Source organism: Callospermophilus lateralis, chromosome 15 (genome assembly GCF_048772815.1).
Source record: "Callospermophilus lateralis isolate mCalLat2 chromosome 15, mCalLat2.hap1, whole genome shotgun sequence".
NCBI lineage: Eukaryota > Metazoa > Chordata > Mammalia > Rodentia > Sciuridae > Callospermophilus > Callospermophilus lateralis.
Genome location: NC_135319.1, coordinates 75,899,026 through 75,925,187, shown reverse-complemented (window position 1 = coordinate 75,925,187; position 26,162 = coordinate 75,899,026). Strand labels below are relative to the sequence as shown.

General features: G+C 45.9%; 1 protein-coding gene across 2 annotated transcripts in view; it reads right to left on the bottom strand.

Annotated features, from left to right (window-relative positions):
- Positions 1–26,162, bottom strand: part of Rbm20 (RNA binding motif protein 20) — a 187,626-nt gene that overhangs the window by 48,970 nt on the left and 112,494 nt on the right. For both annotated transcript variants that reach the window (XM_076834170.1, XM_076834171.1), the window contains exons 2-4: positions 3,590–4,676; positions 2,053–2,114; positions 215–306 (exon numbers count right to left, since the gene is read on the bottom strand). In XM_076834170.1, the coding sequence (XP_076690285.1) occupies positions 215–306; positions 2,053–2,114; positions 3,590–4,676 (1,241 nt within the window). The remainder of the gene's footprint in view (positions 1–214; positions 307–2,052; positions 2,115–3,589; positions 4,677–26,162) is intronic.

Here is a 26,162-nt window from a genome sequence, read left to right as displayed (position 1 = left end):
GATTGGCAGATTACATCTCTGGGAATGTTGCAATTAGCAATACTTGTAAGTATGAAATATCTCTGGGAATACTGATGCATGCTAGTGGCTTGGGATCTGTTTGCTTTATAAATGCATAGGAAGGAGGCATCAGAGAAGTCCTGGTTCTTAAAGACAGGACATAACAAGCCTGCAGTAGGTGACTGCAAACTGTGACGTGTAGGGCTGTGCTCACCTTCATTCCCAGCTGGGCTGTAAACAGCTGTGCCAGTCGGGGAGCCACACAGCGCTCCCTCTGCCGAAGCCAGTACACACCGGATGTCAGCACTGGGGAGGGGTGAGAAGGTGAACCAGTTTCTCAATAAATTAAATGAAAAATTACCATATGCCCCCGCAATTACACTCCTGGGTACAGCCCCTAAATAGTTGAAAACACGTCCTCACACAAAAACTGTTCATGGCAGCAGTATTCACCATGCTGAATACTGTGAATATTATTCACAGTAATAATATTCTGTGAAACAACCCAAGTGCCCATCAAAAGATGAATGGTTAAGCAAAATGTCATACACATGTAGTGGAATATCGTTCAGCCATAAAAAGGTCTATGTGTGAATGAAGCTTCAAAATATTACGTTAAATTTTAAAAAGCTAGTCACAAAAGGTCACATAGGATTCCATTTACCTGAAATGTCCAGGAGAGGCTAATCCTTAGAGACAGAAAGCAGATGGGTGGTTCTGGGAGGTGGGGGAAGGAAAGGGGAATGGCAGAGACTTAACAGGTTTGAGGCTTCCTTTGCGGGGAATGAAGATATCTTGGAACTAGATAGTGGTAATGTCTGCACAGCCTCGCGAATGTGCTAAATTCCACAGAATTGTAAATTTTAAAATTATTTTTAAGTTGTGATAAACCACAACATAAAATTGACCATCCTCGCTATTTTGAAGATACTGGGTCAGTGGCATAAAAACACGTCCACACTATTGTGCGGCCACCACCGCCATCCATCTCTAGAACTCTTCATCTTGCAAAACAGAAACTCTGTGTCCACCAAACACTGACTCTCAGCCTCCCACACCTTGGCAACCACCATCTGTTTTCTGTCTCTATGAGTCTGTCCTCTCTAAATGCCTCCCACAAGTGAAATTACGCAGTATATGTCCTTTTCCGATTGGCTTATTTCAGTACAATGTCCTCAAAGTTCAAGCATGCTGAGGTATGTTTCAGAATGTCCTTTCTTTTTAAGGCTGAGTAATATTCCACTGTGTGCACAGACCACATTTTGTTACCCATTCATTTGTTCCAGCTGCTCTTGAATTCTGGCTGCTGCAAATAATAAGGGGGGATCTTACAAATGGGCCCATTTCAAAATAAAGAACCCAGTTGTCTATTCTACACCCCTGGGCCAGACCCTCTCTTCTCCACCTCCACTGGTCTCTAGGTATCAACTTGGGCTGCTGAGTGTCTGTTCTCAGCATGGCAGTCAGGGACCTGTCCTGGAGTCTGAGCACATCATGGCTTTGCTCAACCCTCCAATAGCTCCAATCACACAGCAGCACTGAGTCTTCTCAGTGACTGGGGGCTCTGGACCTGGGCCTTGGTACTTCCCTGGCTTCTCTCCCTGCCTTTCTGCCCTGGTCACACTGGCTGTTGTCTAGTATCCCAGGTCCCCACCATCTGCAGAGCCTTCAAGCCTGCTGTCTAGTTTGCCAGGAATGTGTTTTCCCCAGTCAGCCCCAGGCTCATTCCATCCTCTCCTGATGTGTCCTCAATGAAGTCTCTTCCAAATGCCCTCTTTGAAATGCAAGGACCAGCCCCTCAGTGCCCACGTGAATGCACACACATTTCCCACCCTGCCCCCGTGCTGCCTTCTGCTTAGCATTTACCACCAGGAATGCCAATTTTTCATTTTGTGTCTCCTCTGCATTGAGTGTAAGCTCCTCGTGGACAGAGACTTGGCCTATTTTGTTCTCTGTGGTTTCCCTTGCACCCAGCACAGAGCACAACAGACAACAGGTGTTATAAATCTTGTTGAGCGTATGCATGAATCCAGTCTCTGGAAGAGCACTTACTTTTCAGAGAAGACCAGGCATTTCTGAGCATGCAGCTTCCCCTTCACATGCAGCTCCCAGTCCTAGGCCAGAAGGAAAGAAAAATGACTAAAGTAGAATTGCATCACAGGGAGGCAGAGGATGAGTGCAGAGTAACCATCAGGCAGGGAACACAGAGCTCCCAGAGGCTGGTCCAACCCAGCACACGCACGTCTTCCTCTCTCTCCCTCAGCCCCCTGCTCCTGCCTCCTCACCCTGCCCTCCCTCCAGGGGCCCCTGGTCCATACATCCCATGCCCATCTTGGACAGTAACCCAAACTTGACAGTCAGACTCCTTCTTCCCCTTTCATTGGACCCTGGGACCCACCTGCTGCTCCTTCTGTTCTTACAGAGAGAAAACACCCATTTCTGTAGCCAACTGGGAGATTCTGACCAGTGGACTCACCAGTAAAAAGGTCTTAGGAAAGGATTATGAGAGACACAATCCTTGAGCACCTCCAGAGTTAGCCAGTTCCCTCCCTAAGCTGGAAGTGAGAGGGCATGTCCCACCAAGTCACAGGGACGCACATGGATGATCTGACCCAGGCAGAGGTGAGAAACACCCTGTGATGTGACTCCCACTAAGGAAGGACTTCATTATATTCTGTGACTGGATGAGAAATGGGAGGCAGAACAGTCCAGTACCTAAGAGGCACAGGCTAGGGGTGGGTCAGACACGTTTTTTGGTTTTGGTTTCTGCAGTGCTGAGGATCAAATCCAGGGCCTCACACATGCTAACCAGGACCCACCACTGAGTTACATGCCACGTTTCAATCTCTCCTCTGCCACTTTCTAGATAGGAGGTCTGAGGTGTGTCATTTCGTCTCGGTGCCTCAGTTTTCTTGTTTGTGAAGTGAAGATAACCCCAGGTATACCTCATAGAGTTACCCCAGCACACAGAAAGGGTTTAATATATGTCAGTTATTACAATCATCATCGCTTTGGAATATATCACTGCATCATCAATAAATTTGGGGGGGGTAATTACACTACAATGGGCTTTTATTTATAGCAGTTCAAAGCATCTTAAAACCAGTGGGAAGGTGTCATGAGGCTGAGGCCCCTTATAACAATTTGTCTAAGTCCCACCTAAAAATTGCTACCTGCCCATGACTCTTAAGTTTCTACGTTTTCCTTTCCTTTCAAACTCAATGCAATGCTTGTACTTGAGGAATAGTGGCTTCTAGGCCCACCACAGAGGAACAGCCCTCCACAAGGAGGCAGGAGAGAAGACCCAGAGCCCTTCTCTGCACCCCAGGTGGGGTCATTCCATCTCCTTGGGTCTCAGCTTGCTCATCTATAAATGAGGCAAGGAATCTCTCACTTACCTTAAAGCAAGGCCGGGCCCCCGACACATTAGTGAATTCCTTTAGGTTCTAATACCTGTCATTTTAATCAAGGGTCCAGGCAAGGTTCTGTTCCCTAGTCCCCAAATGTTCACCTTCTGGCCCAGCTGGATGGGGGCGGGAGCCTGAGTAGGTTCCCAGCTGTGGCTCCCAGCCTGCCCTGGATGACTCACCTTCAAGTCAAACACCTTCTTGTCACACATGGTACAGATGTGCGGCAGGTGGAGGGGTGCCACACCGTGGAAGTCGTTCAGCTCGTGAGCCTGCAGGGGCCGCACAGACAGCATGGCCTGCTCCTCCTTGGCCCGCCTCCGGGCACTGCTGAAACCCTGCTTGCTGTTGTTGAGCCGACCCCCGAAGGAGGGAGGGGTCCTGTCTGAGGTGGGTTCCTCGGGGTCATATAGTTCATAGGGCTGGCTGGGCGGTGGAGGCCACAGGCTGGGACCTGCTGTAAGGTCAGGTTTGTTCTGGCCAGAGAATCCGGGGGGGCTCTCCCACTGGCTGTTTGCACCCTGCAGCAGGGCCCCCACCTCGCCTTTCATGCCCCCAGTTTGCTCAGCTGGAAATCCACCTGCCACATGGGACCCTGGAGCATTGGGTCCATAGAAATCTTTGGAAAAGGCAAGTTGGCCATCTTGTCCTGCAGGGCCATAGTGCCCTTCGTAGGTCACACTGCCTGAGGCAGAGGCTGAGGCTGGCAGGAAGCCGGGCTGACCGTCTGTCTCAGAGCCGTACGCCTGGCCAGTGCTAGCTTTGCCATACTCGTAGAATCCTGTGGTGGCTGGGGCAGTGCCCCCCTTGCCAATGCCCAAGATGACGGCTGGCTGGGCAGGGGTCTGAGGCATCACCCCGCTGAAAGGATGCATCACCACGGCACTGGGAGGCTGGCTGGGAAGGCTTACAGAGGGTCCTGGGCCTCGTGTCTGGTTAGGGGGTGAAAAAGCAATCGCATTCGAGGGAAACCGGGCGCTGGGTAGGGCTGCAGCATGCTGGGGCACTGCAGTGTGGCTGTGGGGGGCACCGAGCACAGATGGATGCCTCAGCTGGTTGAAGAGAGGCTGGGACATGGCCACTTTGGAGAGGACTTGGTTCAGCACCGTGGCGGCCGCAGTATTGTTGGTGACAGCTGTCTGTGCCAACTTCAGCCGGTGGAGAGTGAGCTGTGCCTGCAGTTGGGCCAGCTGGAGACTGGCAGGCGAAGGTAGCAGAGGGTTCGGATTTCGCACCGAGAAGGGCTGCTTGTCCAGGAGCTTGGCGGCACTGCAGGAAGACGAGAGGTCTAGGTGCACAGCTGGCTTCAGTGAAGGGGACAAGGGACTGTTTTGGCTTATCTTTGGTCCCCCTCCCCATAAATAAGACCCTTCTATGTGGGTGCCACTTACAAATGAGTTGAAAACACCTAGGCTCACAAGTTTTAAAAAGACACAAGTGCCACTGGAAAATTATATGACAAAACGTGTCATCTCCCTGGTAATTAGAAATACAAATGGAAACCATTAGAAACAAAAATTACCTAGCAAAAGAGCCAACATTAAAAATAATGATGATAATAAAAATAGAACCAGTGCTGGAGAAATTAAGTGGAAGTGATACCTTTTTTCTTTTCTTTTTGGCACTGGGGATTGAGTCTAGGACCTCATGCATGCTAGGCAAGTGCTCTCTATCACTGAATCACTGAGCTACATTCCCAGCCCTGGAGAGGTTACATGGAATAGATAGAATGTCAGTACTAGTCTGAATTCATACTGCTTTGGTAAAATGTAGTCTGGCAATATGAATTCCTCACACCCATATTTTTTACCCAAAATTCAATTCTACAAATCTATTCTAAGACAAAATATTATCTGAAGATATTTAACATTACATTGTTTTAAGAGTTCCAAGTTGAAAATGACCAACATCCAATACTGGGAAGAAGGGATTTGATCTGAGTAAATTATATCTACATAATTAAATATCAAATAATCATTTACTAATGATATTTAAATTTCTACCTTATTATGTAAAATTTAAGACATTAAAAAAAAAAGTATATCCAGCCAAACAGGATGGCACATGCCTGTAACCCTAGTGACTTGGAGGTTGAGACAAGAGGATTGCAAGTTCAAGGCCAGCCTCGGCAACTTAGCAAGACCCTGTCTAAAATCTTTTTCAAAATTTTAAAATAAAGGCTGGGGATCTAGCTCAGCGGAAAAATACCTTTGGATTCAATCCTCAATACCAAAAAAAAAAAAAAAAAAAAAAGTTTATTCAGTTTCAAGCCTAAGATAGAAAGAAAACATTCCAGCATGCTAAAGCCCCCTTGGGTCCTTGCTCTCCCCATCCCCCCTGCCCATCATTGCCAATGATAAACACTATCTTGAATCTTTTAGGTAAAGTCACCAGTTACAAAAACAAAAATTAAAAAAAAAAATTTAATGACATGAGAAAATCCATACGCTCCAATGTTAAGTGAAAAAAGCAGGTTTCAGATTTGCACGCAGAGTGAACTGTATGCATATCTTTGCCAAACTTATTTTCATCCTTGTCCTCATTTCACATCCCAGAATAACAACCCAGCTCTTAAACCCAACTCGCATAAGTAACAACCCAAAAATTACAAGTGAAAAATCTAAATTTGAGGTAGTAGGCATGAGTTAGCTCTCATGGAATCTTATGGGACAGCAAGGTGGGAATGGTGTTCTACCTGACATGGGCCATTCAGGTGATCTATGTCGGTTGCTTATGGTGTTTTGTAGACCAAATGAGGACACTTAGTCTGGAAATGAGACTGACTTTGCCAGAAAGTCTGGGATGAGTGGTTACCAGAGTCAGGGCTCTGAGGTCTTGAGGATCCCTTGTGGGAAGTGGGTATAATCAAGAAATGTGTTCGACGTTTGATGAACTGGACTTCTAAGACATCTGAATGGGAAGAACAGGCCTGTGGAATCTGAAATCAGGACTGCCACAGACGGGGCAGGCCATGCAGTCAGCATGCTCGTGAATGGGAGGTGGGGCGGGAAATCCCCAGGTGGGACAGTTTAGCCTCCTCTGTCCCAGACACGGTGCAACAAAAGTCCAATGGCGATGAAGCAAAAAGGGAGAAAGAGGCTCAGATGGGGAAGAAGAGGAGACGTGTGGAAAGTGGTGGCATGTCACAACTGTCCCACTTTGGAGACAGGCCTGTTGCACATCTTCCATGTTGGAGTGGAAGTCAGCTTTGCACTTTTCATTGGTTTGCGCTTTGCACTGGAGGCAGTGTGGAGGTGGAGAGGAGGAAGGGGAGTGGGAGATACTGATCACATCTATTATGATACAACGGTGTGGCCAGAGCTTAGCCTGTGTCACCTCATTTGGTCATTTTCACCCTAATTTTGCAGGGCAAGAACCTACAGCTCGGAGGGATTAAATGGCCTCTTTAGTAAACATTCACTTTGGTGAGGATGGGTGGTGAGCATGTAGGATTCAGACTCCAATCAAGCTTTGAAAAGAAGAGAAGCATCAGGCAATTAAAGTATGTAGTCCCTTTGATACACCCTCATCGGCTGTTTCCTGTCTTATTTGAAGTGAGTTCCCAGAACATCAGACACACCCACATTCAAATACAAGTACAAAATACATCTCAGAGCTATATAAAAATGATGCTATCGTTTGGAGGTGAAGTGTTCCCCAAAGGCCTGGTGGTACCCAATGCAGCAGTGTTCAGAGTCAGGGCTTTGGGGAAGTGATGGATCATGAGGGCTCTGACCTCATCGTTGTACTAATCCACTGATACCTACATGGACCACTGGGAGGCAGTGGAGGCTGTGGGAGGGGGCCTGGTTGGAGGAGTAGGTAACTTGCGGGGCATGTCCTGGAAGGGTATTTCTTGTCCCCTGCCATACACGCACTCTCTCCCCTGCTCCCTCTCCTCCTTCCTCTTCCTCTCCTCTCCCCTTCCCGGCCACTGTGAAGTAGGCTGCTTTCCTCTGCCACACCCTTCTGCCTTGGGGTTCTTTAGGCCTCACTTCGGGCCTAAAGCAATGGAGCTGGTCAACCACGGACTGAAGTCATGAGCCAAAGTAAATCTTTCCTACTTCAAGTTGTTTTTCTCAGGTATTTTTCACAGTGACAAAAAGCTGATTAACACAAATGATCCTGTTACTCTTTCCCATTTGTGTGAAAAAATCAAACACTTGCTGTGAAGTTGTAAAAGAGCCACCCAGCTAGCAGACCTGCTGAGCTCCAAGGGCAGAACAAGCTGGCATGTTAAGATACTGGGAAGGCCAAGGTGAAGGGTAGTTATAGACCTTTTCTTTTTTTTTCAGGGAGGTGGAGTTGCCCTGGTTGTAGCCAAGCTCTGAGGATTCCAGTGTGGCCCAGCACAAATCTTGGCGGCAATGGAATGGGGAGGCACTAATTGCCTACACAGATAAAAATACAAAAGAAGAGGATGGTCAAGTCTGATGATAGATTTCGACTTGGGTAGCATTTGGTAGTTCAGCATTAGAAGAGTAATTAAGCTTAACTCAAAACCCAGCCCACACAGGGCCAACTCTTCCTACCAGGTTTGTCCAGCACACAGACTGTCCTTACTAACAAGGCGATAATGAGGTGCCAATTTGGTTTCCATGACCAGAGTAAGACAAGGTTGGTTATGTTTTTTCCAGAGAAGTCAGCTATGTTTTCTCCACTCGCATTCTGGGCTGAAGAGAGATCTTGCTGGAGACTCCTCTTTGCCTTTGGAAGGCCACAGGAGGAAGAGCTATGTTCCCAACCAGAAAGGCTGACCACGCTGGCCATCTGTAGATCAGCCACAGAGACAAGTGCTTTTCAGAGTATGCCCAGGTTGCAGGAACTTACCCACTCAGATCCAGCATAAAAACACAAGAGGACTACCCAGCACTTTGCTTACCCAATACCTACTGTCCCAAACTATATTCAACCTTCACTAGAAGTGATTTTTATATGAATCATAGCTAAACACCTCTTTTGAACTAAAATCTTCATTAGAAAAAGATACATCATCCTATTAAAGTAAAAGAAAGGCAAAAACCTAAAATTCTTAGCTTGCAAAATTAACAACCTGAAATTTCAATGCATCTAGTGATACAGAGTGATACTTATGTACCGTTTTGCTGTTTTGTTTAAAGTGAGTTCCCAGAACATCAGGACCACCCACGCTCAAATACAAGTACAAAACACATCTCAGAGCCAGAAAAAAATGACTTTGTTACTCTTTCCCATTTGTGAGAAAAATTAAGCTCCACAAAAGAAAGGATATGTGTTGGAGACAACTTGGATCTTGCCAGCATGCCACCTCCCACCAGGAAGGCACTCAGTGACTACCATGAACAGAAGGAAGAAGGAAGGAAATGGCCGTGACTTTGAGGAGCTGTGGACATCTCATGTGAGTACACATTTCTCTGAATAAAGGCCCTTGAATAGTTCAAAAAGGGAAATCTAAATATGCCCAGAGAGCAGATGGATTTTGCTGTTGTACAGCTAAGCATGTAAGTTGGTACATGGTCACCCACCTAGGGGACTATCTATAATTTCCCATTCCAGCACAGGAGTTTCAATACACTCTTCTCCCTAAGTCTAGGTTCTGAAATTGACTGGATAATTGAATTGTGATCCACTGAAGATATCCATTTTCTAAATTCACAGCCTGTGACTGTTACCTTACATAGTAAAGAGGACTTTGCAGACACGATCAAAATAAGGATCTCAAAATGGGATAAGATTAGCCTGAAACTATCCAGGAATGCCCTATGTAACCACCTAGTCCTTATAAGGTAGAGGCAGGAAGACTGGAGTCAGAGAGAAAAGATATAAGAACCAGACCAGGGGTCAACAACAGGGAGGATGCTTCAAATCCCCTGCTGGATTTCAAGGTGGAGGAGGGGCTGTGAGCCAAGGAAATCCAGGCAGCTTCTAGAAACTAGAAAAAGCAAGAAAGCAGAGTTTTCTCTGGTGCCTCCAGAAAGAACTGGCCCTGATGACCCCTTGACTTTAGTCCACTAAGACTAATTTTGGACTTCTGACTTCCAGAACGGTAAGAAAATTAATTTGGTTGTTGTAAGCCACTATATATGTGGCAGCACACTGAAGTGGCAATATGAAATTAACCCACTCTCCAAAGACACTTAGATGCCAAAGAGACTTCACTCAGAGGGGCAGGGGTAAGAGTGGGCACTGACTGAAACTGGTGGGTATGAACTGATCCCTCTAGGGGCCTTAGGAAGCACAGACCGCCTACATGGGCATCCTAAGACCTTCTGGGAACTTAGCCAGGAGCCAATTCTACCCAAGCAGATAAAACCCAGAGGTGTCTTCCTTTAAAAGTCAACTTTCTTTATTCAGCTGGAGCCATTGCAACTAGGGAAGGCTTAGAATTGCAGGCCCTTAGGGATCAACTCATCCAAACTCCTTATATAGAGGGAAAACAGTTTGTCCCAAGCCACATAACCGGGTAGTAGCAGAACCTTAAGGAGAACCCAGGTCATCCAACTCAGCATCCAGTGCCCAGGAGAACAGCTTTGCCTCTAAAAGGCCTAAGCCACAGAACTCTCTCTCTCCTCACTAAATGATCAGACCCATCCATACTGATTTGTAGTTTGTCCTGCCACTCAGAGACAACTGAGTGCTTTCCATATGCAAGGCACTCACTGAGTACTGGGGAAAGCAAAGATGTTGGTCCTTTCTAGCACCCCCTAAGCTCCAGAGGCAATGATAGCAGGGATGCCCCTGCCTAAGGTGTATGGCAGGGAGGCAATTCTATGCACCTTTCCTCTTCTAGCCTCACATTTGCAGTTATGTAGTCAGATCAGGGATCTGGGCAGGAAGGAGAAGAGCACAGTGAGTTACAAAGCTGGACACCAGGAAGGGAGGGAGAATATCTATCTCACAGCCACTCCAAGGCTGATCCATGCTTTTACAACAAACAGCACACTGTGGGTGCACTGATCCAGCCAGGCCCTGGTAAGGCTAGCTGCCCCCAGGGCTGAGCTTTCATTTCTGAGCCATTAATTCTTACAGAGAATTCACAGTGTATAATTAGTTTAAAAACCCTGGTTCTCTATTTGCTTAGAAAGATTTTTTAAAATATTTAAATTAAAGCAGTATTTTTCTCAAGAGCTTTAAAGATAAAATACAATATAAAGGAGAATGCTGGGATGTTTTGGAGATGCCGATGAAAACTGTTTCGAGGGGTTTCATTCCACTGTGTGGGAAGGACGTGAACCTCCTGTGTCCAGCAGGAAGGCACAGTGGCACAGCAGCTGTCTGCGCTCCATAGTGTTCCTGGTTGATCCTTAATCTCTTGTGCTTTTTATTTGCGGTCCCAGGAGGGATGCAATGATGCATTCATATTTGGCCCCAAGGAGAGGGGAAAGTGTCTTCAGTTTGTGTTAAAATGCTGAAAACTCAGCAGAATTTTTGTTATGCATTTCATTCTATTCTGAAAGGAAGGGAGAGTGTCCAAGATACAGGCAGAGAAGCCATCAGATAGTCCAAAAGGGTGCTCAGGGGTTTGTCCGTTCAGCCCACATGTACTGAGTATCTGTCCTGAGCTATGCAAAGTTGCCAATTCCTCAAGATGGAGAAGGAGAAGCCTTTGCAATACACAGGAGAGACAGGACATGAAGCACAGGAGGACGAGGCAAGCTCAAGGCAACAGGACGCAGAGGAAGGGGTTCATACCTCAGAAGATTTAGAGAAACTTAGCAAAGGAAAGAGAACAATACAAGGGCTGTTCCTGATCTCTGAACAAAGACTTATCAACATGCTGGGCTTGTTAACTCAGCTACAGATGTGAGCATGCGTCAGGGGTCCGTCCGTGATTGGCTGCTGGAGGGTGAACTGTGGTCAGAGACCTGTTACAGGATGTGAGATTGGGGGAAAGTTGCTGAATTCTTCTAGCCCTCAGAATTTTCTCATCTGTAAAATGGGAATAGTAAGCCCCTTGCAACATATCTCAGACCCAGGCAGTCAGAGTACCACACCCTGCTGGCCACAGTGGAGAAGTGGTTAGTTCAAGGATGGATGCTCCTTGAAATTTCATTGGAGGAATCAGGAAAAAAGATACTCTGTCATGCCTGGTTGCTCAATCAGTTGTTAAGCCTCCACTTAAGGAGAGCCTGCCTGAGAATAAAGCCAGTTGAGAAGACCCTGGCCTGGATGCAGGGTACAGGTAGCTGCTGGGTGGCCTCCTGGGAGCACCTTGAGCCACCTTCCCCTCAATCCATTCTGGTCTCTTCTGCACATGAACCAATACATTTCCTTCATTTGCTTAACAGAAAGAATAATGCAAAAAGAAGGCCCACCTACTTCAACCACCTTCATCGAACTCCCCAATTCCTCTGCAGGGCCCACACTGACTCTCACGAGGTTCCCTGACACTCTCTCCGGGAAGTGGACTCACTATAAGGACCAAGGGAAGCTAGGGCAGGAACTTTGGTATGAGCATCTGCCAACCAGAGTGCCCTGCTTCCTGAATGTTCAGGAAACAGAATGTTCCTCCACCCTGTAGATAAGAGCCCCACCCCATGGTCACAGGCCAGGGTGCAAACAGTGTGGGAGGAAAGGGTGTCGGCTGGGGACAGCCTTTCACAGGCCCAAAGCTCCAGCTCTGGACACACAGGTGCCCCTGTGAGCAAGAGAAACAGCGCCTTGGTCCTCATGGCTGGGGAAGAGGTGGGGTATAATCACCCTCCACACCTAGTAGGTCACTTTTGCTGAACTAAGAACTAGCTTTGCATTGGTTATCCCTCTAGGAGAAAAAAAAATCTTTAATAAAAATACAATGGTTCTTTGGTCTTCTCCGTTGGGACACAGGGGAGTCATACAGTGGGAGTCATACAGTGCCTATGGGACTGGGAGCTGTCCTGAACGCGCAGCAGATTGGAATCAAGCTTCCTGGGTTCTCATCTCAACTCCTCAAATTCCTGTTTGTCAGCTATGTGACCCTGGGAAAGAGTCTTTACCTCTCTGAGCTTCGGGGTACTCATTTATAAAAAGGAGCCACAGTCTTCTCTTATAGAAGAGGATCATAGCAGTAAAGTTGTCAGAGTGCTCTGTAGCCCCCACTAGGTGCCAGAGATGTAGGGTGTAACATTCTGTGCAAGACAATTGGAAAGAAGACCTGTTCTGTGTGATCAGACACATGTTTTCCTTTCAGAAAATATCCCTCTACACAGGAAGTGGTATTTGCCACTCACACTTTTGAAGACAGACTCACGGCCACTGTTATGGTTTAGATATGGCTACTGAAAAGCTGGTGGCTGTGGGCTATTCCTTCTCTTTGGTGTCATCATGGTTAGAAGGCAGATGGCTACATCTAGGCTATGGGCTCACTGTGAGTGCTGAGAGACAGAGTGCACAAATTGTCCAGCACAGCTCTTAGGACACAATAGGCAACCACTGCTCCAACTATTATTATGACTGTTGTCATTGTCATTGCCATTACCATTCCAGTCATCATCCTCATCGTTGTTACCCCCAGGTGGGCTGTAGATGCCCTCTGCCAAGGCAGATGAATCTTCCTTGGAGACAGAGATGGATGTAAAAGCAATGCAAACATGAAGAGAAAATAAAGTCAGGGACAGAGGACTGCAGAGAGGGGAGAGCAGGGCTGGGGCTGGGGCTTGAGGGGAACAGAGTCAAAACAGCTGCTTTGTGAAGCAGACCAGCGGTCAACAGGAGACCTAGGGGCTGTGGAACAGCAACAGGATATGGCTGAAGTTCTGTAGTACGAGCCTGTGCAGATTCAGCCACTGGCTCTTCCTTGGGTGATGTTCAGCCACTGAAAAGCAGAAGCCAAGAACCATGGCCTAGAATATGGCAGTGTTTAGGCCAACCCCACCAAACATACTGGAATATGCACCACAGCTTCCCGATGACCAACTGGAGAATTTAAATCCACTCCCAGTTTAACTCCATTCACTTTTCCACCTGAGTAACAAATATCCCATCTATTCTCCTGAGCTAATATATAAAATATAATCCAGGTGAGAGGATTCATGGCTAGGCAAGAGAATGTTTTCCGGGTTTGGTTACGCCTTTATCATGTGGCCAAATCAAAGAAAGTGCCATGCTGGGGGTCAGGTCTGTGCTGGCCCTGCCCTTCCACAGCATGGTAGGTTAGTTCACAGTAATCTATTAAATAGTTTAAGAACTAGAAGAGAGGAGCTTGGAATCCCCAGACATAAAGAAGTGATAAAGAGATGGCAATGCTGATTGCCCCTATTGGATCGATACATATGATTTATAATGCATTGAAATATCACACAGGACCCCATAAATATGTGGTTATTATGTGTTAATGGAAAGGGAAAGAATCCTCAGCTCTACTCTAGGGGCTCTCAGAAGGTAGGTGCAGATATGAATCGCAGGGGGAGTCCCTACATGCCAGGTCACAAAGACCATAAACACAGAGGGACTAACGTTCAAAGTCAGGCTAATTGTCACAGATTGCAAGAAAGGTATTAGAGATTATTTCATTGAACCCACTCATTCTACAGAGGAAAAAGTGAAAGCCAGTGAAGTTGGGGTCATACATGAGTCAGCCCAAGTCACATCCTTGGATAGAGGAGTAGGACCTGGACCCAGGTCCCCTCCCTCTCAGGGCTGATGCAGTGGCTAATGGTGGGACATATACCCACAACACTCAGGGCAGGGGGGGTGGCTCTTTTCTTTTGGGGAGAGAGTGGATGGCATGCTTTTTGATGGCACCCTCTTCACTGGTAACAATAGTGCTGCTGGATCGTCACTGGCTGGGCCTCTGTGACTAATTTTGAGATTACCCGGTCAATGCTACTAACCCGGGTTTGGGCCTTTGCCACGACATTACCATACGATGATTCATGTCACCATGACAGCTTTTGGAATGATTCATAACAGCAATAATAATCCTGCCATCTCTCTTTTGTTGGGTGTTTTTCAGTTGGTGGGTTAGTGTTTTCATCTCGTCAGTTTTCTGATCTCCAGAACCACCACATGGGTAGTTAAGTCAAATACGACCATTTTCCATTTATGTTGAGACTGAGACCCCAAGAGTGGTATGAACCACCTGAGATCATGCAACCCTGAGTCTCTCATAACTGGCTACTTAATCGGGTCACAGTGCCAGGTACATGGCTGAGGGTCTTTTCACTGTGTGGCATTTCCTCTCTTTACACATTCGCTGACCAGAGCTTCCGAAACCACATTGGTGCTGCATCCAGGTACTCCCTATTCCTCTCATCAGGCAGAGTGTGATGCTCAGCGCCAGAGAGATGGCAGGCACGAAGGGGCAGCCAGTGGTTTCATAACTGAGAGGAGGGGGCCTGTCTCTCCTGCTGGAGTTATTAGAAGAATCAAAACATGCAAAACAATGCATCCAACGCACAGGTTCTGCAAGGCCATGTCAAGAGAGACTGTGAGCAAAGAGAGGTCTGACGTCAGCCTCACCACCAGGAACCTCATAATTCTTCTTTTCTTTTTCTTTCCTCATTACTGTCTTTCTTTCTTAAAATATTAAAATATTTTATAAAATGATGGTTTTAGAGGTGGGGATTTACTTTAAATATTCAAAAATAGCAAGAGTATAACAAATACCTACGAACTCATCACCCATCACCCCAAACATATGCTGCCATCATTGTCATTTTTGACTCTGATTTTTTTTATCAAAACAATTAAATTATACAGATAAAGTTGAAGACTCCATTGAAACTCTGCCTAGTCCCATTCCACTCCCATCTCCCCAGAGACATCCATGTGTGGTGTGTATGTCCACCATATACATCTATCTACCTACATACAGAAAAATTATAAAAACAACACACTTTTCCTATATGCGTGTGGGTTCATAAAACAGCATGTGGGACTGGTTTCAACAAAATTTATCCTGAAGAAACAAATGCTTGTTCTCCCAAGGGCAACACAGTGGAATGAAAGATTGGTGAGCAAGATCAGAAACCCACGTACTGGTCCTCTGGCCATGATAGCAGCCCCTCGGGACAGTAGGTCAGTTGACTTCCTGAATCTCAGGGAGGGATTTTTTTGTAAAATGAGAAAAAGCTGGATGAAAGGCTCTCTGAGGTCCCTTCCATCTTTGAAATCTGAGGACTGTAAGGTTCAATTTCCTCATCTGTCAAGTGGAGAGGAGACAGTAATGTCTGTCCTGCTCACTGCTGTACAGGATGGTTGTAAAGGTCTTAGCATAATGTGCCAGTGCTCTGCAAGGCAAGTGATAATGATAATTACCATTGTTCACGCAAATTAAGATGTTTTTAAGCTACTAGGAATACTTTTAAAGCAAGCATTGTTATACATATGGCTTGGTTCGGATGTCTGCTAGAGGCTAGCCAGCGGGCAGTAATTTCCTCTCCCCCTGCCGTCTTGGGCAGGCAGTTCAGCACAACTCACTTAACTCCATCCATAACAATTTAGTGAACAAAATACCCAGGCTCCTCACTGTGAAATTTTCTCCTCTTTGAAGACACTTCCAGAAGGACCCAGAGCTTTCAGAGTGCAGTGAATTCAGATCCATTCAGAACTGGAGTCGGTTTATCTCAAGACACGTTTCTTCAGAAAACCTACGCTGGCCAGAACGTCCCTGGCTTTGTGCGAGTTAAATTCCAGGGAGCTGGTTTGACTTCTGGGGTTAGAGCAGATCTTTCCATTTTCTGAATAACATAGGATGTGGTGAATTTGCTACTGAGAAACTTTTCTGGGGAACATCTGAATCTTTGAGAGGGAAAAAAGGAGCTTTGGGGAAAGTGTATTGAATAGCTGCTATACAAAGTTCTCTAAAAAGCCAAATGGCAATGTTTATGCACATGAATAAGATTTAGGGTTGATAGGACCTACTGCCCCACTGAAGACACCACACACAGGCATTAAGGTCTTTGTATGCACTGGTTCCTCTCTGCACACTTTCACCAGGAGAACCCCCATCCTTCAAAATGCAGCTCACAAGTCACCTCCCGCAGGCAGCCTTCCCTGACTCCTGGGAGTGTGCACTGGTGGCCCCCTGTAGGAGCTCCAGAAACACCTCCCATTCTGCCAGCTCAACTTGACACTCTTACATAATCAGCTACTTAATTATCTGCCTGACCTCTCCCCTGTCCTGTGATTTTTTTTTTTTTTTAAGAGGTATCGGAGACTGAACTCAGAGGCACTGAACTGAGACAGCTTCCCAGCCCTGTTTTGTTTTTGTTTTTGTTTTTTGTTTTTTTTTTATGGACAGGGTCTCACCGAGTTGCTTTGTGCCTTGCTTTTGCTGAGGGGCTGCCTTTGAACTTGCAATCCACCAGCCTCAGCCTTCCGAGCCACTGAGATTACAGGCGTGTGCCACCCTCCTAACCATGATTTTTTGAAAACAGAATCTACATATTCTATACCACGTCAGGGCCTGGCACATGGTAGATGTGTAGAACAAATAAGCATCTCTGTCCACGCATGCACTTATTTCACGGGCATTTTTATGTAGATATCAGTTGTGTATCATTCTCAATTTGTCTTCCTGGCTAAATGTTCCCTGTGTGCTGCTACAAAGCGTGGAAAGATAAAGCTTTGCCGAGAATACGGATTAGATTCAGTCTTTGAACACTGGCAAAATATGTAAATACCATTAACCACATCAAGTATAGAATTCTAAAACATCCAATAAATAGACTTGTTGTCACATTTTCCCCTTTTAACCAAATCTGAAGAAAACACCACTTCTGGGTGTGATCTGAGCAAATGTGTCTGATCCACATGATTCTGAGAGGAAACACATGCTCCAGGGATCGTCGCTGTGTCCTCAATTTTCTTTTCAGTAATGTATCCTGCTGAGGTTTCTCTAGTAAGAGAATAAGGATGGTTATCAAATTCAAGCCAATTTTAAACCAAAATACAATTTTAGGTTAATTTCAAAGAGTGGTAATTCTCAAACTAGCAGCTCTTTTTCTTAGAGATGCCTGACAGTTAACCTGGGCATTTTAACTGATGTGATTAAAGCCAAATACTAGGTAGGGATCCATATGAAACTGAAGAGGCAGGTCAGGCTAGTGAAAGGAGGCGGGGCGGGCACTGTTTTGGTTTGAAGTAGTCCCACTTCTTACAGAAGCTCTGGGTATCAACAACTAGACATCCAAGGAAGGTTGGTTCTCCCTGTAGATCTTACTTTTCTCGTCTGTAAGATGGGAGGGTCAGATGAGGCAACACTGAATGTTTCTTTATGCTTTGGGATTTTAAGATAGCAAGTGTTTTCTTAAAGCAGTTATTCAGGGCACCTGGAGATGTTAGGATGATCTGGTACAGAGGTACAGGGGACAGAGATAGATTTCAGGACTGAGTGATCTTAGTTTCTAGCTCCATTCTTCCTCTGATCCTAGGTGATTTCAAGGAGAAGCACTTAATCTCCATGTAAGTGAATTGTGTGACTATAAATGCACGAGGGGATAGAGTGACCCTCAAACTTTGGAAGCCACCAGGAGAACTTCTGAGTGCACAGATGCTAGGTTTATGCCCAGTTTCTGACCTCGGAGGGAGGTCTGGGGTGGGGCCTGAGGCTCTGCATTTCTAACCAGTCAGGTAACAACTGATGCTGCATTTTGTGAACTACTGAGCCACCCTATCTTTTTAAATCATCTTTTATTTGTTCTAATTAGTTATACATAACACTAGAATGCATTTTGACACATGGTATACAAATGGAACATAACTTCTGATTCCTCTGGCTGTACATGGTGCTGAGTCACACCAGCAGTGTAATCATACATGTATACAGGGTAATAACGTCTGTCTCATTCTTGAAAAACTTTTCAACTCTAAGACTCCATTGTGAGTTGTACAGACTTTGGTAACATCTATATTTTTAATGAGTTACTTCCATCTCCTAGCCACCCAGTACACCAAGAGGGGGCTTCTCTTTCCTTGCAGGTTGCAGACACTGCAAAACTATTTCAAGGGCACATGTAATTAGTCTTATGACCACCTTCCTCTGTGAGACTCAAACATCTCTAGCAACACCTGGCCTCCTTGAATAAAAACACTCAAGGTTCAGAAAACCTTAGGCAACTTAGTTGATGATTGATGGGCTCAGCATCCTTGGTTCAGGTTTGTTGAACCAGAAAAAAGCATAACTCCATTCATGCCTAGTTCACTAATGCAGAGGACAGAGGGTCAGCCTCCAGAAGGTCAAACATTCTTCAGTTGAGTGACATCATCATTAGGGAAATGTCAATTCCCACATCCATCTTATACAGCCTAAGCTAAAAAACAAACCTATAAGACTTTTTAAAAATTTGTTTTGTTTTTGGCTCTGGGGATTGAACCCAGAGGTGCTTTACCACTGAGACACATCCCCAGTCCTTTTTATTTTTTATTCTGAGACAGATCTCACCATGTTGTTTAGGGCCTTGCTAAGTTGCTGTAGCTTATGGTCCTACCGCTTCAGCCTCCCACCACACCTGGCACAATACTTTTTGGTAAAGTTATCCACATCACTAGATCTCAAAGTTGGTGAGACTTCAGAAATACTTGGAGAGTTTTAAAAAATATCAATGCTTGGGTTATACCTCCAAAGAGTCCGATTCAAACAGGGCATCGGGTTTTTTAATAGCTCCCTATTGTGAAGCAAAGTCCAAGAATTACCAATCTACAAAGAAATAGAATCAATCTGTTCTTTATTACTTTGTGTCCCTCAAGTTGTTTTGACATTCCAAACAGTGTGACCATTTGTCCTAAATTACCCTTAAGAATAAACACTAAAATTTTCACAAGTCCACAGAAGGTCGCAAAGAGAGTGGACAATCAATCAATATTTCTTAGCTAATTCTGATGTACCTTTCATACTATTCAATATATATATATATATATATATATTTTTTTTTTTTTAAGAGCTGGGCATGGTGGTACATGCCTGTAATCCCAGTGATTCGGGAGGTTGAGACAGGAGGACCACAAGTTCAAGGTCAGCCTCAGCAACTTAGCCAGGCCCTAAGCAAGATAGTGAGACCCTGTCTCAAAAGAAAAATAAAAAAAGAGCTAGAGCTGGAGCTGGAGCTTAGTGGTAAAGCGCCTCTGGGTTCAATACCCAGTACCAAACGAAAACAAAAATTATTGTGACAAGATATCCCCCAGAGGACAAATAGTTTCTGCTGCAGAAAACCAGGTGAATTTGCTAGAGAGGACCTTTGCCTTCTAAATTGTAAGAGCTTTAAGAACATTATCCACATCCTGAAATCTTTTAAACTCCCAAGTGCCTGCCTGGCCCAGCGCTACTAGAGGCAAATTAGAAGCACCAAAAAAACACTTGTTCGACCGACTTGAATTTCTGACTGTCTTTAAGCTTATGGGAATGAAGACCTTAGTAGAATGTGCTATTTCATCAGAAAGTGTAAGGCATACGGGTCTCTGGGTGTTGGGAATACGCAGGGTTTATTTCCCTTAAATCTCTTCCACTAAATGAGAACATTAGGGTTGGAACTTTATAAACTGTCTAACTACTTATTGGGAAAGCATCCATTTCCCAAAGTGGGTGCCGTAAGACACGCACCTTTCTGACTGCAGCCAGTAAAACCCAGTGCCACCTAAGACAGAATATGTGTAAGTTAGTTCTGGCTTTTGCCTCTATCTTATAAAGCTGTGGCCTTCTAAAAGTGACTGGAGAATGAACATAAAAGGGGCTGGGGTTGTAGCTCAGTGCTAGAGCACTTGCCTAGCACGTGGGAGGCACTGGGTTCAATCCTCAGCACCAGATAAAAATAAATAAATAAAATAAAGGTATTGTGTCCATCTACAACCAAAACAATAAATAAGTAAATAAATAAATAAATAACTTTAAAAAAAAGGGGGGGGGGACAAAGCAGCAGGCCTTAGAGGGACAGGCCCATCTCCATTTCATTTGCACATGCTGCTCTCAATATTTTCTCAGAACACGGCAAACTAAACCTGTGGTTAACATCCAAGCAGATAGAGAGCTGCCTGGGCGGAGGCCAGCCTGGGTAAAACTTGAAGGCTGATTTTTCTCTTGAAACTGCTCTGCAGCGCTTTCCCTGCCACCCCATGCATTGCTAATTAGGAGCAGCCAAGGCCTGACATGAACACAGTCCTCTATGGTAAAATTGATTATTATATTACTATGGAAAGTAAGGAAGTAATTTTGTTCAAAATATCAAATTCCACAAAATCATACATGGCAGCTGTTAGTGTATGCACATGGGGGAGGGGCAAGTGTGTGAAAATACCATTTCTCTCCCTTTGGTTTTCTGACATCTTTGCAAAAATGTGGAAAAAAAAAAAAACAGGCAGGAAAAGCAAAAAAGATTCAAACGCATAGAAGGCAGAAACCAAGAGCAAAGCTGCATGATGGATTTTTTTTTTTTTAAGACTAAAAAAATTTGCATGGTACAAGATACATTATAGGTCCATTTTATGAGTGTGGACTTGCTTTTTATGAGTGTGGACTTGAAAACCTGTATTCCTCTACCGCGGGTGTTGAAGCTACTTTTAATTGCATCAGATAAAAAAACGAGGTGAGTCATGTTTGGTTGTACTTGAGGCTGCTAACAGATCATCACTTCTGGGTCCAAATATGTCCTCTAGCCTCACTACGGAAGTTTATACGCTTTCTTGTTTGCTTGGGGACTATTAAAAGAGTTTTGCTTTAAATTGTTAACTTTTTTTTAAGATACCCAAGAGTTGCTGAAATTCATATTGCGGCCAACTTCGGAGGTACTTAGAGCATTGTCTCCTGGCAAAACCTCCCCTGCCCATGGCTTCTAACCCCGGCACTCCCTCCGGCTTCAGAATGAGTCTGATCCTGCACTCAACAGACGCGAGACACTTCATGCCTTTACATTCATTTTCCATTGTCGAAAAATTCCAGCAATTAACACAAGACACCTGAACCCTAAGAGACTTCCTAAGATTTCGGAATTCTGAATGCGGTCCCCTTGCTGTCCCTCTGATCTGGTGATAACGCAATCTGTTTTCCAGTAGCTGCGCGATTTTTCTTTATGAAAGAGTTTAGTAAGTGGCGTAAAAAGAGCACACAGACTTACAGACATTGGGATCGCTGATTTCACTGGGGTCATGAGGTACCGTTTTAGGTCACATGTTAAACAGCCGTTGTGAATCATTTATTAAAATTCTTTTAAACAGGAGGGGGTGGAGGTACAGACAAAACGCATACTCATGCACAAACGCTTAGCGCCAAGAATATGGTCAGAAACGCCACCTGCACTAAAGAATAAAAAGAACCCCTCGATTTCCCCTTGGGCTGGGGAGAGGTAGGGTGACGTCATGCAACCTTACCTTTCTGAAACAGATCAGGGCACCTGACATGAAGTGCTGACCTGCGGCCACCGAAGCCGGGAGTCATTTTGGGTGTCGCGCATGAACCTCCCTAGAAAATTCCAACAACATTCTACCAGCTTTCTGCATGCCAATCATAAAGAGCCTCCACTTAAGCTCTCACGAACCTGGGAAGGGGCAGAGGAGGGGGGCATGTAAGCAAAGGAGCGAAGGAAAGAGAAAGAGTGGTCCCAGCCACTGCATACCGGTCTGGAAGGGGAGTCACATGCCACCGGGAGCCATTCCTGCTGCATTACACAGGCTGAGTGTAAATGGCCAACAGTATCAGTCGATGTTTATGCCACATGTTCTCAGCCTCTTCACATATCAACACCCAAGCCAGCCCTATGCAGAGAGGTCTCCTGAGAAAGCTTCTGCGGGAAGGAGTCTTAGGCTAATTGTGCTGGCCACTTTCAGGAAAATTCCAAAGCCTCCTGGCCTGGTTTACTTCCCTATTTGTTGTTGTTGATGTTGGAGGTTTATTTTTAGTTCGCTTGCTTGTTTGTTACTCTGGATTACACACGTGACAATTAGGTCCTGAAGGTATCCACAAGAACCTTTATCAATGTAGCCACATCAGACAGCACCCACAGTCTCCCAACTAGCAAACCTCCTGCACCCCTGCCCTTTCTTTTTTTTTTTTTTTTGGTGGAAGAAGAGATGAGGTGAGAGAAACCCCACCACCACCACCTCACCTGCCTAGCAACATCTGTCAGCAGGAAAAATGTTCTCCTTTCCTCCAAGCAGTGGCTGGGGTGACATTGCCTCCCAGGGAATGCCCCAGACATTTTGGTGGTCAGAACCTAAAGCAGTAAACTGGCATTTACTGGGCAGAGACAGGAGGGGAGTACCCACAATATCCATAGCACTGCGGTTCAGAAACCACTCTAAGGCTAAGGACCCCAACCAGTGTTACAGAAAACACAAAAGAAAGGAAGAAATGATGGAAGCGGAGGGGAGGGGAAAGGAGGAGAAGGGAGGAAGAAAGTTAAAGCTTAAAAGAAGGAGAAAAATTAAAAAGCCAAGATGTTCCTCCCTGTGAAGAATGATGGGTTTGATATATTTTACAGTTTAATTGCTTACAAAGCTTCCCAGAAGCCACCTTTTTTTTTTTTTTTAAACTGTTCTCTTTCCAAAGCTCATACTTAAACCATCAAACCACTTTCACATGATTTTCTTTTTTTGTTTCCCCCTTTGTTTTGGGAACCGGGGATTGAACTCAGGGGCATTCGACCACTGAGCCATATCCCCTGCCCTATTTTGTATTTTATTTAGGGACAGGGTTTCAGTGAGTTGCTTAGAGCCTCACTTTTGCTGAGGCTGGCTTTGAATTCGTAATCCTCCAGCCTCAGCCTCCCAAGCCACTAGAATTACAGGCATGCACCACAGCGCGCGGCTCACTTTCACATGATTTTCTAAATCAAAATCTGCTGTCCTAGGTACCTCATTGCCAGGCCGGGTAAAGCAATCATCATCCCAGTTTGTCCCATTTGGGAGAATCCAATGTTCATCTGCAATGCCTGGGCATTCATCCCCTTCCAAAATGATTCCACAGAGTTTGTTTTTTAAAAGGTAAAAACTCCCGAAGAGCTTATAAACAACTTAACGATGAAAGCTTACTAGGTTCTCCTGCTCTTCCGCCCTGGTGGAGGATGGGGGGTGGGGGGCAGCTCATCTCCTACCCTTACCACCCAGGGGTGTGCCGGCCTCAGGGAGGTCTCCCTCCTGCTGGGGCTGATGGCTGACTCTGTGTGTGATGCTTATACAGCTCACTGCAAAACCAAAGCGAAAGCCTCTCAGATCTGTCTGAACAGCCTGCTCCCAGCTGCCCCCAAGGACCTGCACCCCCACCACCAGCAGCCTCAGGGCGCTCCCAGGAGAGTCCATGGGCTCCGCAGCCTAATTCAGTCTCAGCCCACAGGCCGCCCCAGGCTCAGTTGGCTCTCAGCCCCAAACTCAGTCCCAGACACCCCAAGGCGCCAGTCCCAGATCCTGACCTACAGGAACTAGCCAACCTGGCCACAGCTTCACTTCTGCCCAGGCCTTGGTCCCTCCCTGAGCTACTCGGTTTCCCCAGGGCACAAGGCTCCTCTCCAATCTGCCACGGGACATTTGCCTTTTCTCAGCCTATGCCCAGGACTTTCTTGGGATCAGAGTTTACTGAAAAGTGCTCCTCCACACACCCCCAAACTAAAACCCACGGCCGTGTTCCCACCTGCCCCTTGTGGGAGAAGGAGTGGTGTGTAGTGGTTCAGAACAAAGACCATGAGGCCAGCTGGCCACAGCCAGCCACAGGAAAGGGGACGGGGGATCACGCCCACCTCCAGGATTGTGAGAAAAGGTACACATCCAATACAGCCCAGAACCTGGTGCAGCCAGAGGTGTGTCTGTTAGCCGGAGCTCTGTAGCATGATACGTTGAATGTGAACTTTCATTTTATTAAAATAAGCAGCCCAGTTACATGGCCCAGGGTGTGATTCCTCAAGTGTGAATGTGGAATCACATTCAATATCTGGAATGAGCCCTTCTAACAGTATGGTCCTGGCACTTACCCAGAGACTAGGATGCCCCCCGGTGACATCTGGAAATGGAGAAGCACAAACTGAAATTCAATTTAATATTTAGTAAATTGTTAAGTACCTACTGTATACCAGCACTGGGAGGGAGGGACAAGCGGCAACAGGGAGTGTGGGTGTGTATGTGAGGCACTATGCGATCTACTTCACTCATCTCTCAGTCTTCATGAGTCTTAAAAAATTAAGGTCACTATCTCCACTTTACAGATGAGCACCCTGAGGCTCCAAATGACCCAGTTCATCACCTAAAGAGCCAGAGCTAGTATGTAGTCATCTGAAACAAGGTCTGTTTGATTCTGAAAACTTTGTCTTTCCACTAAAACACCTCCCAGTGTGCTAGGTGAGTCCTAAATGTCAAGGATACACTTATAGTAAAACAAAACAACTGACTAGGGTAAGGCGTGTTCAGAGTATGATCAGAGCAGGTCCAGCTGGTAAGACCCAGTGCAAAATGAAAATGCAGGGCACTTGTTCAAAACCTGCTAGGAATTTTAAGAAGGCTACAGCACAGCGTTAACCCAATGGAACAGGAGGGCCTCCTAAGCATGGGCCCTTGTGCAAATGCACATCTGGAGGCCAGTCCTGAGCAGGAGGGAAGAACTTGGTCAGATTGGAGGGACCACATTTCCCACCTACCCTGATAGGAGCAAGTCAGGGAGCAGCACAGCCTGAGGCCTTGCGGATGGTCCAGCCAGTCTGTCCCTATTCCCTTTGGCTCTTTCTCCTATCTACTCCAGAGCTAGGACGAGGGCAAGAGGTAAAACTTGGATTGGGAGAAGCAGGAGGCACAGATGGCCCAAATGAACACTGCTATGCATTATGATGCTATGGGTCTCTACAGCTGCCACAGCGGAAGGGGATGACCTGGCCTTCGCCCCTGGGGACAGTGGGTGGTGCCATGATCCCCGATGGAAGTAGGCAAAGGTGGTAAATTCACCAATGTACTGAAGGGACACACTGGCAGGGGTATACAGCCCACATCGAGGAGGTAATCAGAGAGCACAACAGATGCTCACCTTGGAGTTGCGATATGTGGCTGGGCCTGGCTCTATCAACCAGTTACCTAGACTTTATGACTCAAGATGTCCAACGCCAAACCGTGAGAACTTAATGATATGTCCCAAAGACATTATAAAGCAATGTTTACTATCTCCATGTTATTTCATATTAAATTAAAAACCAGTGTGCAACATTTTACATATATAATAATTACAGCCATACGGCTCTTTGGTAGGAAACACTTTTAGATAACACACCTAAAGGTTAATAGGGACAGATGTGTCTAGAGGGTAGAATTGGAGGTAATTTCTTACTCCTTTCTCCTTTTGTAAATTTCCAAACTTTTCTTTAATAAGTCTGCCTGGTTTTCAATTAAAAAATAACTTTTTACAAGACAAAATAAATCAGCTGGACTAATCCTACCCCATCCCATGGAGCTTATGGCGCCTTCAATTGAACCCTGCAGATTTAAGTGTCTCACAGCCCCTTCCCACCGTGGAGATTTCTCTCCCAGAGACCCCATGCAAAAAAGTGAAGGCAAGTACGTGCAGAAGCGGGTGTTCATATGGGGCACTGCACGTTTGTCTCCACACAAAGGCCAAAGCGCATGATTCAGACGGATTTTCACGTTCTGTTCCAGGAAGACCTCTGCGGAGGCAGCAGAAGCAGATTTCTGCTTGTTGAAGCGCATTGTCCAGGGACCACAGAGGTTCATTTTATAACCTCAGACTCCTGCACCAGAGGGCTCAAGGTCGCCAGCACAGAGGGGGCTGTTTGGTTCATGCTACAGCCTGAGGTCCCCAGCCCTTGTCCTTTCCTCTTGTGCCCCCTCTCTCTCCACCCCGCACTGTCACCACTGGTCTGAGAGAATTGCAGAGAGCCA